The sequence below is a fragment of the Sylvia atricapilla genome, chromosome Z, assembly GCF_009819655.1.
Source record: "Sylvia atricapilla isolate bSylAtr1 chromosome Z, bSylAtr1.pri, whole genome shotgun sequence".
NCBI classification, from domain to species: Eukaryota; Metazoa; Chordata; class Aves; order Passeriformes; family Sylviidae; genus Sylvia; species Sylvia atricapilla.
The window spans coordinates 43198653-43213770 of NC_089174.1; the positions used below are offsets into that span (position 1 = coordinate 43198653).

The 15118-nt window shown below is 39.1% G+C and overlaps 1 protein-coding gene across 4 annotated transcripts in view; it reads right to left on the bottom strand.

Moving 5' to 3' along the window:
• The window catches only part of HOOK3 (hook microtubule tethering protein 3), a 563324-nt gene that overhangs the window by 501694 nt on the left and 46512 nt on the right, over positions 1 to 15118 (bottom strand). For all 4 annotated transcript variants that reach the window (XR_010745659.1, XM_066338379.1, XM_066338380.1 and 1 more), the window contains exons 10-16: positions 14872 to 15012; positions 13207 to 13408; positions 9858 to 9968; positions 7235 to 7322; positions 6621 to 6690; positions 3182 to 3322; positions 905 to 992 (exon numbers count right to left, since the gene is read on the bottom strand). Coding sequence is in view for 3 of the 4 variants with exons in the window: in XM_066338379.1 (XP_066194476.1) it covers positions 905 to 992; positions 3182 to 3322; positions 6621 to 6690; positions 7235 to 7322; positions 9858 to 9968; positions 13207 to 13408; positions 14872 to 15012 (841 nt within the window). In the remaining variant the exon portion in view is untranslated. The remainder of the gene's footprint in view (positions 1 to 904; positions 993 to 3181; positions 3323 to 6620; positions 6691 to 7234; positions 7323 to 9857; positions 9969 to 13206; positions 13409 to 14871; positions 15013 to 15118) is intronic.

The following is a 15118-nucleotide window of genomic DNA, read 5'->3' on the forward strand; positions in this document are numbered from 1 at the left end:
CAAAAATAGAAAGCAGCATATTACACTTCGTGGCCAATTAGCAACATGATACACTGAGATTGTGAGCATACACTCTGCATGTACAGTCCACCAAATTGCTGCTTTCAAGAAAATTCTAGAGCTTCTTTCTTGAAATTCAAGGGACAAACAATTATTGAGTGTAAGACTGAAAGTTGTTTTCCACACTAACTCAGTTACAATGTGTATTCTTACATTTAAAATAAAGTTACCTGTGTATACAGAAACAGAAAATGCTGCAATGTGTTGAGGGCCTAATTGTTTGATTTTCTTATCTTCTTTTCTTCATGTCAGAGCCAGGATTAATACATGGGAGTCACTGTTTCGAGTTCAGGCTCGAACACGAAACAAACGTGTTTATTAACTGAGTATTAACTTAAAATCTTAAATCTAAGTTTCCAGAATTCCAACATATGATTGTTTGTTTGTTTGTATTGGCCTGCCTGGTTGTTTTCATTCTGAGATACATTTACATGAAGAATTACAGACCTTCCAGTAGCTGAAAAGGCCTTAACTTTCATTAAGAAAACTAAATCCAGAACAACTTCAGATAATTTATTCATAGAGAAGCAACATTTCCTAAGTTCTCTGCAAAGCTCTCTATACTAATTAAATAATTTTAATGCTGAGTTTTCTACTGCAACAGACACAATTATTCAAATAAAACATGTGTGACATCTTCTCTACATAGGATGTTTTCTATCCTAGACAATTGTCTTATATCCTAGTTAGAGAAGCACAATTTACTGGTAAGACCATAAAAGTAAGTACAAAAAACTATTAGAAATCTCAACCTATATAATTCTTCTCTTTTTTTTAGCAAAAACGCAGAAGTTTCAAAACTGTTAACTACTGGAATGTAAGTCTGATGTACATTTCTACTTACATCTTCAGCTTTTGAACCTTGATCCTGCAAAGATTTTTGCAATTCTTCAACCTGGGACTGTACTTCCAGAAGTCTCTGATTTACCAATCTAGGAAAGAGATAGTATTTGTTTTTCAGAAAAAAACCAAACTGCAAGAGGAAGTCTCAGAATTTTAGTGCCCAGTGCTTTCAGATCATCTACACAAAAAAAAAATGCAATACTGTAAATTATTCACAAAAAAGTAACAGCAGTTCCAAAAGTTTATAACATCCAGATGTTCATCCAGAACATTGTCATATTCCTCAAGGACAACAAAAATGCATGCAGAAATTAATTCTATATACATGAAGGAAGATCTTTTAATAGTCAGTTTTACTCTGTGAGAGCTGCTATCTTAGGCTTTTACACCGCTACAGAAACCCTATAAACCTGTAGGTTGGAAAGGATGTCCACAGGTTGCCTAGGTCCAACCTCCTCCTTAAAGTAGGTGCACTTACAGCAGATTGCTGGGAACCATGTCCAATACCAGGTTTGAACACTTGTAAAGACAGAGGTCTAACAGTCTCTGGGCTTGTCTTCAAGAGCTTGGATCCATATTTTGTCTGTTGCCTCTTCTTCTTCCACTACTAATCTCTTGAGCAGAGCCCAAATCTGCCTTATTTCTACCTTCCCATCAGACAGATGCAATTCACAGTATATTCCCTACGTCACCTTTCCCTTGGCCTGGACAAACCCTGTTCTCAGTTTAAACCCACATATCACACATTCCAGTGTCTCTCATCTCAGCAGTATTCTGCTGCACTTCTACATATCCTCATCTCTGTGGTACTGCAGAATCCAAAATTATATGGTCTGTCCAGATGTAATATCATAAGTACTGATGAGATGTGAGAAGTCATTTTCCCAGACTGACTGCCTGCATCTTAGTGAGGACAGTTAAGATCACAGTCAACTGCAAGGTCCCCAGATAACACATCCTCCTTTGCCCCTCACTAGGACCCCAGAGCTTTTGCAGCAGATCTGCTCCACAGCCAGAGACAGCGGTTCAATCAGCTCATTTCTGGGGACTGTTGAGCTTCTCTGAATAACACCTTTCCCTTTCAGGACATCCCAAAGTGGTACCATTCTCAAATTTGCTAAGAGTGTAGCCCCTCCTATGAATGAAGGTGTTAATGAAAGTGATGAACAGCACTAGGACTGGTACTGATGACTGAGGAACTGGTTGACAGCTGGGTTTCATTTCACTGACAATACTAATTTAGTCTTGGCTGTCTGATAACTGTTCAATCAAATTTTCTTGTTCACTTTACTGTCCACATATTTGGTTTGTATCTAGCAGTTCTGAACATAAGGATACCATGAGCACTTTATCAAAGGCTTTGCTAAAGCTAAGTACTGTCCTCTGTTTCACCTTTCTTCACATGTGCAGTCATCTCATTGTCAAGACAACTAGATTAGCTAGGCATGATTTACTCTGAATAAATTCATGTTGACATTTGCCAGTTACTTTCCTGTCCCTCATGTGGCTGGAAATCGATTCCAGACAGACTTGCTTTGTGAAATTTCTGAAAAGCAAGCTGTGGCTGACCAAATTCTGTAGCTCCTCATGCTCTTTTTCTTACACTTCTTGAAGCTGAGTGCAATATTCACTTTTTTCAGGCTTCAGGCACCTTCCCCAGTTGAAGGGGAAGATAGGTGAGGATTAGATAAAGAACAGATTTGAAGCTTAGATAGAAAGTACCCTCACACCTTGATCAGCCAAATACTGTGGTGTGCTCTGATGCACTCCAACTGATCCCACAGATAACTGTATGCTGATTGGCTCAATCCAGCAGCGTGAGCTAAAGAAGGCTGCCGAGGAACATGTCCTGTTGAGTTTTAAGTATCTACAAGGATGGAGACAACCCCTCTGGGCAACATATTCCAATGTTCATCAACCCTCACAGTGGAAAAAAAAAAAAAAAAAAGTACATTCTTAAGTTTAGATGAAACTTAAGGTGTTTTAAACTCCACCCACACCCTCTTGCTCTGTTACTGGGTGTTACCAACAGGAGTCTACCTCCACCTTCTTTAGACCCTCCCACCACACACTTGGAGAAGATACATTGATAAGATGTATTCTAAGCCTTCTCTTTTCCAGGCTGCATAGTCCCTTATCCTCAGACTTTATTCATACAAGACTCCTGTAATCACATCCTTGTGACATTTCACAGGACTGATTCCATAAAATTCATGTCTTTTTTCTCCAGGAGATGCTTGGAGGAAAATCAGCTGAAGCAGAGGACAAAATTTCTTACCTGTTTTCTGTCTCCAGTTCATTCTTCCGTAAGTTTGCATCATCAAGAAGGCTCTGCAACAAGGCAATCTTCTCATTGTCAGAACCTTCTTGGTTCAATTTTAACATCTTGTTCTCATGCTGAAGGCGGATGAGTTTCTCCCTAAACACACAGAACACAATTTTGTAAAAAAAAGAATGCCAATATCTATAACAAAGACAACAGTTTAACACAGGAAGTAAAATAATAACATAAATATAATCTTTTTAAGGGAGATATTGCAACACCAAGCATGTGTTCAACCCCCCAAATACAACTCCAGTTTAAGGAGTTCTAATGGCAGAATGCAGAACACAAGGAAACTACCTCAGTGCCCCCATCAGATCTGACAGTACAGCTCAACAGATTTATAGGGAGAGGAGAGGAGAGAATGCAAAACTTAATACCAAGTGTGAAGAAAGACTGTCATCTCAGCTGTTACTGAACTACTGCATAAATCTGAGGAAGTCACTTCAATCCTTGGTCTGTTTACACAGAATCACAGAATCATTTGTGTTGAAAGACTCTTAAGATCATCAAGATCCAACATAAACCCAGCACTGCCAAGTCCACCCCAGAGCCACGTCCCTTAAGCACCACATCTTTTAAACACCATCAGGGATGATGACTCAATCACTCCCCTGGATGCAATTCTTGATAATCCCTTCCGGTAAAGAAATAATTCCTAATATCCAATCTAAATCTTGACTGCACAGCTTCAGGAAAAAAGACCAACCCCCACCTTGCTACAACCTCCTTTCAGGTAGTTCTAGAGAATGATAAGGCCACCCCTGAGCCTCCTTTCTTCAGGATAAACAACCTCCTGCTCCTCATAGGACGTAAATATCTAGGCCCTTCTCCAGACACATTCCAGCCTCTTAATGTCCTCCCTTGTAGTGAGAGGGCACAAAACTTGACCCAGAACTTGAGATGTGGCCTCACCAGTGCCCAAGCACAGGAGGACAATCCCTGCCCTGGTCCTGTTGACCACTCTAGTACTGATCCAGGCCAGGATGCCATTTGCCTTCCTGGCCACCTGGGCACTCAACGATTTAGGTTCAGCTACTGTCAACCAACACCACCAAATCCACACCAGAAAAATAGGTGCTATCCACAGGGACCTGGACAAACTGAAGAAGCGGGGCCATGGAAACCTCATGAGGTTCAACAAGGTCAAGTGTAAGGTCCTGCATTTGGCCTATGGCAACCCCTGGTATCAGTTCAGGCTGGGGGATGAAAAGATAGAAAGCAGCCCTGTGAGAAGGACTTGGGGGTGCTGGTGGGTGTGAGGCTGGACATGACCCAGCCATGGGCACTCCCAGCCCAGAAAGCCAAACGTGTCCTGGGCTGCATCCAAAGCAGCGTGGGCAGCAGGGGAGGGAGGGGATTCTGCCCCTCTGCTCTGCTCTGGTGAGACCCCAGCTGGAACCCTGCATCCAGCTCTGGGGTCCCAGCAGAGGATGTATGTCAACTAACTGAGGTGAGTCCAGAAGAAGCCGGTAAGGTGATCACAGGAATGGAGCACCTCTACTATGAAAACATGCTGAGAGAGTAGGGGTTGTAGATCTGACTCCAGGGATACCTTAGAGCAGCCTTACAGTACCTGAAAGGAGTGAACAAGGGAGCTGTAAAGTGATTTTTTTACAAAAGCATGGAGAGACAAGAAAAAGGAGAGTGGTGTTAAACTGAAAAAGGGTGGTTTAGAAGAGATGTTAAACAGAAATTCCTTACTTTGAGGGTTTGGAGGCAACGGCAAAGGGAATTCTGGATGCTCCATATCTGGCAATGTTGCAGGCTAGGTTGGATGGGAATTTGAGCAGCCTGGTCTACTGTAAGGTGTCCCTGCCCATGGCAGTGGACATGGAACAAGATGATCTTTAAGGTCTCTCCCAACCCAAGCTGTTCTATGATTCTACAGTTACTTTAGCACCGTACAGGTTGTTGTGATCTGAAGGCACAAGCTAGCCCTTGGCCACATTGAACTTCATACAATTGGGTAGAAGTCCTCCACCCACTGATACAACCTGTTCAGATGCCTCTGCAGAGCCTTTGGACCCTCCAGAAGATCAACATTGTCTTGAGCAAGCCAAAATGTTATTGTATTCCACATCTATCTCTGCCCAAAATTGTTACTCTCTTCCTGCAGCTGGCAAACAGAATGGTGGGACAGGGGCTGGGGGGGTGCCCTGGGTTCTTTAAAAGTTGAAGCATTCAGGCAGAGTCACTCTGCCCACTTGTCTTGCCTCTTGGTTCTTTCTCCCCTCTACTTGCAACAGTAGCAAGTCCAGAAGCTCTATTTCACAATCAAAAACTATTTCAGAGTGAATTTTGCAACACCTGTCTGCAGCCACTCAGTCAGTACCCTTCAGTGGATTCCACCCACCCCTATGGATTTGCAGATATCTAAGAGGTATAGCTGTTTCCTCCTGTATTGTGGAGGCTTTATTCAGCTTTTTGCATCTGTCTTCCAGATCAGCATTCTTTCTATCAAAGACTGTGGCAAATAAGGCTTTAAGTAGATTTGCCCTTTTGTTGTCCTTTACTGTTATGGTTGTACTTGCAATCAATAAGGGATTGAGATTCTCCTTAACCCTCATTTAATTGTAAATGCATTTATATAAATATTTTTAATTGTCTTTTATTGGCAATAGCCAGAATAAGATCTACTGGGCTTTGACCCATCTAATTTTCTCTCTGCATAATGGCACAACATCTCTCTAGCCCTCCTGAGTGGCTTTGCTCCTTCTTCAAAATACAATAGAATCTTTTTTATCCCTGGTTTTCACCAAAGCTCTGTGCAGCCCAGGCCATCTTCTTGATTGCTCCTCATTTGACACATGGAGACAGATTACTCCTACACTTTAACAGTTCCTTCTTGCCCTCCCGGACTCCTTTGCCCTTCAGGACTGACTTCCAAGCAACTCTGTCAACAAGACCCCCATATGGGCCAAAGTCTTCCCTATAGAAGTCCAAAGTGGAGATTCTGCCGGCCTCTGTTAATCAAAAACTTTCTCATTCAAAGGTTGCTCTGCCCAAGATGGCCTCCAATCACCACATCATTCACCAGTCCTTTCCTGTTCACAAACAGTGAGTCTACATCTTCCCCAGCTGGCCTGCTCAGCAGCTGTGTTAGGAAGTTATCTTCCACACAGTTCAAGAACTTTCTAGACGGATCCCTTTCTGCTGTTCTGCATTTGTAGCAGCCATCTGGTGTTGAACTATAAAGAGAAGGGCCAGCAATCTCAAAACCTCTCCCAGCTGCTTACAGCATCCTAGGCAAGTGTTTGATAAGACACCCACCAGAATACCTGCCTTGTGGCCTTCCCCTCAATTCTTACTCAGAAATACTCAACTCTTTTGGTACCAAAACTCTCCACTGATCATTGTAGAGGTCAGTAAAACAAAGCATGCATTAGCTTACTTTATTTCAGGAGTAATGATTTCTGCTGCTAAACTGTCTGAAGGCTCTTGTCTTCCCAGAGGCATCAATCCTGAGTAAGGAAAAGCACACTGCTCACTTTTTTACATGACAAGAAGCAGACATTGTTCTAGAAGTTTTAGACTACTACCAGCTAGACAATGTAAAATGACATGAAGACAGGCTAGAGCAAGACTGACAGACATTTGGTGAACCATTACATCTGATTTTATCCATTCTGAAGAAATGATGTTGCAATTTATTTCCTGCTCATTATCTTATCTAAGAGCTACAAAGGTACACAAGACTACACATACTGTAACACAGGAAACATAATGAGAAAATATCTCTCTAAAGAAAACTATGTAACAATATAAAAATCAGATATACATTATATAAAATATCCTACTGAAGAGGAGACTAGAATTTCTGATTGACTGAAATAACATTCAAAGCTTCTGCTTGCTTATGAAGCTACAAATAATTGAAGTTTTTCACTGTTGACTTTGTAAGAGCTTAAATTTATTCTGTGCTAAACAAAAGGACACTCAATACTCTACAGAAAACTCCTGTACACTTCAGAAAAGATGCATTTAATCTCTTGATTTGTCCTTTACCTGTAGTGGTGAGTTGACCCTCCTGAGCTTGTACGCATCTAAGTTCTTCAATAGTTTCTTTCAAAGAATCCCTTTCTGTTCTTAATCTCTGAGTAATTGGAAAGAGAATAAGTATCAGTCTTGGCAGTACAAATCCATCTCTAACAGACTTCAAAATTTTAAAAATAATTTAACGCAACTTTAGAAATTACTTTCAAATTACAGTATGTCGGTCTATTTCATAACAGAATAAATGTAAGTATTATATATTCCACTGGAACAGTAGTTCGGAGTTTTTTTGGGAGAAGAGTTGCTGATCTTATTGGACTAAAAATAGCAGGGGTATAAGCTTACAAAATCAAGATAGTAGTGACACAAAATTCTCGTAGTAAGTAGTAAACAGTATCCACTGAGGCCACTCAGCTGTTTTTCTCTTACTGGGGCTGATTCCAGGGGACTTGGAAGTCAGTTGAGAGACCATAGATTTTTTCGTCACCATGAATCCAAGATTCAGCCAGGAGTAAAATAACAAGCAGGTAAGTACAGAGTCAGTGTACCAAACTGCTTTTACTTCACTTTGTCTTTCACCAGTGAAAGCGTGAGCAGCATTTCCATATTGCATTCCTCCTGTGTGTCAGCTGGTCTTGTCAATAACCAGCATCTTGGCTATGAAAGAAAACTAGTTGCTTAAGACTCAGTCCAAATAGAACTGAAGAAGAGGACTGGATCACCTTGGGATCCAGACAGATGTGCCATGCAGTAGCATCAGGCAAATACTCTTTCAATTTGGCACAACTACCCTTCTGGTAAAAAAATTAGAATCCACAGATAGTACCAAATTTTTGTCCAGAAGGTTGCCAAGAGTCAAAAAAAGGAAAGAAATTGGCTACTATGTAATGATCCAAGTTGTAGTTTGCTCCAAAATCAGACATTACTAAATGGTGCAGGGCAGACTTTGCCTCTGTGTAGGTATGGAGTTGTGTTGGCTGATATAATTTCATTTTACTAACAGTTGATTGCCAAATGCCAGAATATTTTAGTGACTAGAAAACGCTCTAGGGCTTCACTGGTACAAGCAGCTTTATAATTATCTTAGTACTTAAAACACACCACAGAGGTAAAATTCCCAGATACTTTAACGAAGATATCAAACACTACCATGCTTTGCCAGAACATAAGGAAAAGAATAAAATCAATTTCAGTAACTATTTCCAAAATATACCTGACAAGACATGACTACCTAGTTTGTGACCTGTGGTGGGCTACTTTACCAATACATATTGACAACAGAGAACAGAAGTGACAGTGAATCACTAAACCTATGTGATAAGGGATTTCTACCTACAATTTACTTCTCACACGTGCATATCCATTCGAAAGAATATACTTAAAAACAACATCCAGCTCAAAAAAAGCTATTTGCCACGGGGTAAACCAGAAAACTACACAACAATGGCCTGCAATTCAGATCCTTTGTGCAAGATGAAATGGTCCACTGAGCCATGGATAAGCCACAGAAACAATTTTACCATTGTTCAACATAAAAGAATTGGAAAAAAAATTAAAAATAAAAAGCCGGAAAGAAAGCCAAAGCACAATACCAATACAGTTATTATGAGCATTACAGTCTGATTTGAAGGGCAGATGGAAGTAATGTGAAGGTCACGCGTCGACCAGAGCTTGTAAATTTAATAAAAAATGGCAATCAATGGCCTATGAATGTAAAGAAACCGAAAAAATTCAGTTCAGATGATATTTAAGTGCTGGGCTTGGAAATCTTGGAAATAACTCGACATGAAAAATTACTACTGAGGAAAAAGTCAACAGTTTCTGACAGTTGGATCAATGGACTTATAATTAAAACATGCCTAAGAAACTGCTAGCTTCAATTGCTGACCTTGATTTTAGGTAGTTTGAGGCATCTGCATATACATTTCTAAGAAACAAGCTGAAACTAACTGTTGAGAAATGACAGTATGTAAGAGAAATCTAAAGGATGGGTCTTGGCAAGAGAGGACAGAGCAATTTATCGCAGAATCACTAGCAGCAAATGACACAAGAGGAAGGGGACAGATTGGTATCCACCCTGTGTGTTCCACATTGGCAGTACAAGATAGGTCAACAAGGAGTTGTTATAAAAGGTGAGATCGCCCTGAATGCAACTACTGTACAACTACATACAGCTACTAAGCCTCTTGCTACACTAGTTATAGCTCCACAAAGAGAAGCATGCTGATGGTACCTCAAAGAAGGCCTTAGGAAAAAAAAAAAAAAAACCAATAGGAATTTAGTTCTAGGATGATACTACAGAAACGCTGTTGTAAATAGCTTTTCAGAATACATAATAATTACCCTGAGTATTTATTAACTTTCTCATGGTAAATGGTCAGGAAACAACTTCAGATGCCAAACATGAAAGCTTTTCCTCTTAAAAATGGGTTGCATGAGTTTTTGTACAGTCACTTTATTCCATGCTGTACAATTCTCAGGTTTAAAAAGTATCTCGTACACAAACATTAGAAAATTTTAGAGGAAAAAAGACTTCCTGATTTAAAAAGATGGCTAACTATACCATATCTCTGTGTTATAAAGTATACAAAGTTGCTATTGTTACTAACAAAAAAATAACAACCTTGGCACTTACATCTTTTTCTTTTTGGAGGCTGTCTACTTTTTCTTTCAGTCGTTTGCATTCATAATCTAATTTATCAGCTTTCTTGGATTCTTCAGATAACCTGTTTTGTAGTTCAACTGCCTGTGAGAACAAGAATCAATAATGTGTCTGCAAATATTAAAACAAAGTACACAAGACAAAGTAGCCAATTACAATGCACCACAAGTCATGTTGTAAAACAAGTGAATTAATTACTTATAGGACATACTAAAAACTTGCTTTCATCAGTTGTTCTGTGTTTCAGCAAAATAAAAAGCATTCAAATATTAGGTCTTAGTGCAAGCAAAGACAGAAAAAAGTGAACAATTTTCAGTACATCTAAAACAAGAACTTAAGCTCAAGCAAGGTTTATAGAAAAAAAGTTCTAGGGATCAAAAAGCTTAGGAACAGCAGAAAAATCTTTCTGCATTCCGAAAAGCCTAGTAAAAAGAAAAGACTGAAGAAAGGTAATTATCTACACCTTTGATAACTATATCATAAGCCTCACTCAGAATTCAGCTACTAGTTCATGCAGCCAGGTAACAGTCCCTAACCTGAGATGTCCTAATGATTTTTAATACACTAACATAAAGACTCAGCCACAGACTCCAAACAGTTTTATTTCAGTGAGAAACACTGCCAAATGCACAGATCAGTAAAGAGCTCTTAAAATTAAGTGAGCAGAAATGTGAAAGCTGAACACAACAGAAGGCAAATCAGTGAAATCTTTCAGCCTTTACTAGCAAAGATTCATTCCCAGAACACTAGTAAAGCTCATAATGCAGAGGACATGGAAGCAAATAAACTAAATAAAGACTGACCTGCAAATACAAAAGCTGAATTAAGACTCAGCTAAAGACCTACAGCTTCTTCTGAAGCAATTTGTAAGAAGGCTTTTTCACAGCTTTTAGATTACAAAGGAAGTGATTAAAGCAGTAGCTATATCTATATCAAGATTCCCCAGTGGTTCTAATGGCTTTTTATATTCAATGTGAACAACTATAGTAAAATAATTACAAGGTCTAAAATATGCATGGTATTAAGTCTTAGAGAAGGACTTTGATGCTCTTGTTCTTAAATTAAAGGCTGCAAAACCAGCACAGACCTGCATTTTCTGAGGTTAAATAAATGAACATGTTATATACGTAAATATTTTATTTTTCAGATGTGACATCTATCAGTGGGGCTATAACTGCAGATATAACAAAAAAAATTGCAGGCCTTCACCAGTCACAGTGCCACCACTTGCAAAGTATGAGTATTTTCACCTCAAACAGAAACAAGTGCATTCATGTTTGTAATCAATCATGCTAAGGTAACAATAGTATGTAGAAAAACACTGCAGGAAATAAATTTGTCTTGAATTAGGACTTGAATTAGGCGAGTGTATAGAAAAACATGCAGTTTCATGGTAATGCCAAAGATTAAAACAAAAATGAACTGCCATCACATTTACTAAGCATTATCTGTGTGTGGAATGAGTAAAGCAGGAATCTTGCAACAAAGAAAAGCAAAACATACTGTTAACTATGTAGCAGAATGCACATGCACAAAGGGGCTGAATTAGAATTACAAAAATTATCCCGCAGTCTTCACATTTCAATTCTTCATGTCGAAATAAAGTTTCTTAGAAAAGGCTTGTGCTACACAAACCACCACCACTCAACCTCACCTCACAGAGACTGCTGTGTCAGTGAAGATGCAATTTCCTTGCAGATTACTACAGGAATTTGAATCAACCACTTTCATCTGCATAGCACAAGGATTCTAAGCCAATGAAATAACTCTGTAATGGCATCCTCATGAGTGGGGTTGGATCCTTCAAACACCAGACAAGACATATTCCATTACAGGAGCACAGTAGTACTCAGCAGTGACGTAACATCATAAGCTTTTTATCTAGCTTACTTCTGATAGCACAATTTAGGATTCCTAGAAAAAGAATTTCGTGCCTTATAAGGCAAGTCTCAAAAGGAGCCCAGTCTTACAGACACTGAAGACAAACACAGTGTTCATTTTGAGACACCACAGTTAGGTGAAGAAAACACATCTGCCACAGGACAACTGAGGCTTATTCTAGTCCCAGCCAACAGTTTCGCACCAAACAACAGGTTCTCATACAGGAAATTCTACCCATAAAATACAAGGAATAATACAGAAAAGAAGTACTTTAGCAGCAAAAATGCTGAGGTTAGCCCTCCTAAAATCCTTTTGGTTGGTGAAATAAGAAGAATCAAATGCAGATGTTGAGGTCACACAACAATATCACATGCTCAGCTGTTTAATGGATTGAAATATTGTGTTGCCAGTAAACTTAATATTACTCATGTGGAAGGCCATTCCTTTCTACATTTACTTTTTTCTTTGCCCTCTTGGATAATTTTTCTTATCCAAGTTCTTTTTTCCTGGTAATATCATTTGGGCCGTATTTAAAATTAGCCCACACAGGCTGAAACTAGTTGTTTTAAACGCTGAGATGGCCAAGTGCAGGGAAAAAAAAAATCTAACAACTCTTAGGGAAACACATTGCTCCTGGGCTTTCAATATTGTTAGTGCTTGTTTCTATACTTTATTCTACAATAACCTGGCATACAGGGACCCCTGTCCTGTGATCATTTGATCAGGCAGAAATACACTACTGGTTTCATAAAGCATGTTCTGTCTAGCCCCGTAACAAGAATACCAGAATGATATTGTGCCCCTGTAGCATAGAGGCAGAAACAAAATTAATCACATCTTCCACCTTCACAGAAACAGCATCACATGGCACCTGGATAAGCAGAAGGATAAACAGGTGCCTTTCACTCCTCAGAGTGTGCTGGTGACACATTTTGTATTCCATTAGGTGCATATAAACAACAAGGATGACCCGTGTCCTTCTCTATTCTTAAGTGGAAAAATTCAGATACGTAAGACAAATCAGAACCTTAAAAAAGGGGGTTATTAAACCACAGAACCAACTTACCTCAGCTGTGGTGTGTTCCTCTCTGCTGGTAAATCGTAAGTGAGAAGTGGATACTTTTTCTGAAAGGACAGCTTCTAATTCAAGCCCTACTACTGAATATGAATTTGGAATCATTTTAGAAAAAACTCCACATGTAACATCTGTTGAGTTTTTAAATGCAAAAAATTTCTTCTTGACAAAATATCAAACTTGTAGTAATGACAAGAATTGCAGGAAAGGTGGACAAAGGCAGCAAGCACCTACAAAACATGGAAGTCTTCTAAACAGGAGCTGTTTTTTTCATACGTATTTTTTTCTTTGAGGTATTAGCCATGTTATGAACACAGAATGCTGAACAATACAGAGTACTATTGCACTAATGATGACTGTCCTCACCTGTCTCTTGTATGTTTCCAGCTGACTGCGTGCTGCGTTGGCCTTCCTTAGTTCTTCCTCCAGGCTCACGGTATTTTGCATGTACATTGTATTCTTCTCTTCTAAAAGCTTCACTTGCCGCCGCAAATCACCCAGGTCCTCCAACTTCTTTTTGTATGATTCTACCTGGCTTTCTAACTTGGCTACTTTATCGGAAGAATGCCTGAAGGGACAGATTTGTATCAAATTTGAACTCTGAGAACTAACAAAACTAACAGAATTCAAAATGCTTCCTTACTGTTTTTTCTTAATGCAGAAGACATTTTGAGACATCATGGAGAACAATAAAGCAATCATATCCTCATATTACCAATGTTTTCACTTTTAAATTTTCTGTTTTCTTCCCATAACTATTTGTCAACTCTAAGAGCTGCAGCTGAAGGTTCTTTTAGACCTTATCCCTCTTCCCAACACAAATTTCTTATCTGCTTCCTATCTTAAAATAATAGCTAAAACAACCTCACTCCCACCCATTTCCTTTCAATTCTGAATTACCTTCTGTCCTAAATTTTTCAAGGGTAAAGAAGAAAAGTTTCTGATATTCATTTTAATGATAACCAGCAATAAAATCATGAAGATCTCTCTGCTAGACAAATTGTACTTGGTGACATAGAAGCACCAAAACACCCTACCACTTCTGGAACTTGATTACTTCTTAAAAAAAAAAAAAAAAAAGCTACAGCTTTAAAGAGTTTTATCAATCCACCTGCTGCACTGTCAAAACCTCACCTCCCGCAACGACCTCTGCTACTATTACTGTTCTGAGTTTCATTTTAGAATCAACCAATTTACAGACTCAATATTCTATGAAATCCAGGGAATCTCCCACTGTATTAATGGGTTGGTTTATGGGACACTGCAGCCCTGTTTAACCCTCAGTGAGCTGCAGGGCCCCTCTCCTGGGACAAGGAATTGCTCTTTGAACCCATGCACCCACAGTTTATGCAGCCTGATAGGTTCATTCCTTGAATTAATGACAGAAAAAATAAAGACAGATAGCTTTGGTAGAAGGCTGCTAGTGAATCAGGAACAGCGGTATTAAATAAGCCTTGCTGGATAGAATGAGTAACTGTTCTGAATAACCCATGGCAGTAGATGCCAATATTGAACAAGTATGCTCCATAGTAAAAGTGGATCTCCCACCTTACAAACCTCTAGTATCATCAAATCATGACAACTTTTGTTGCTAAAATCCAGTGGGAATGAGCGCTGCAACAGATATTGTTCATATTAATATTACACTATAAACCAAAAGCAGCACCCATAGTCTGAACAATGCAAACTTGGGAAAGGAAACAGCCTAATTTTCTGATGAGAATAGGTGCCTGAGACATGCTGAAGGTGAATACTGCATACTCAAAGAGACCAGTGAGCGCCCTGTTATAACCATAAATTGGCACAGAATTACTAACTTTATTAATAATTATTGATTACATACAAAATAAGGAACTATTTTACTCAAGCAGAATTGTGTGCTGGTGTCTGTACCTAAACTGCAGGATCCAAAGAACCTTGGCATTGAGAGTGTTTAATATTAAATTATTTAAAGAAAAGATAATGTAGATTAAGTACACAAATTATATAGATTAAAAGGTAGTATTTAAGAGTTAATGGAACAAAATTTACCTGAGTACATCTATCTCATCCTTCAAAGACTGAGCCTCCTCTGCCAGCGTAGTAAGCTCTTCTGTTTGTTGTCTCAATTCTGCGATTTCCTTTTCTAGTTCTTCACAGCGTATTCGATAGTCATCTTTGGCAGCTTCTAATCTGCAGGAATGAAAAAAAACCCAGGAAATAATTTCTCATCCTGAGCCACAGCCTACTCTCCTCATTATCATCCCCTCTTAAGAACACATGAAATGGTCTCCTGCTG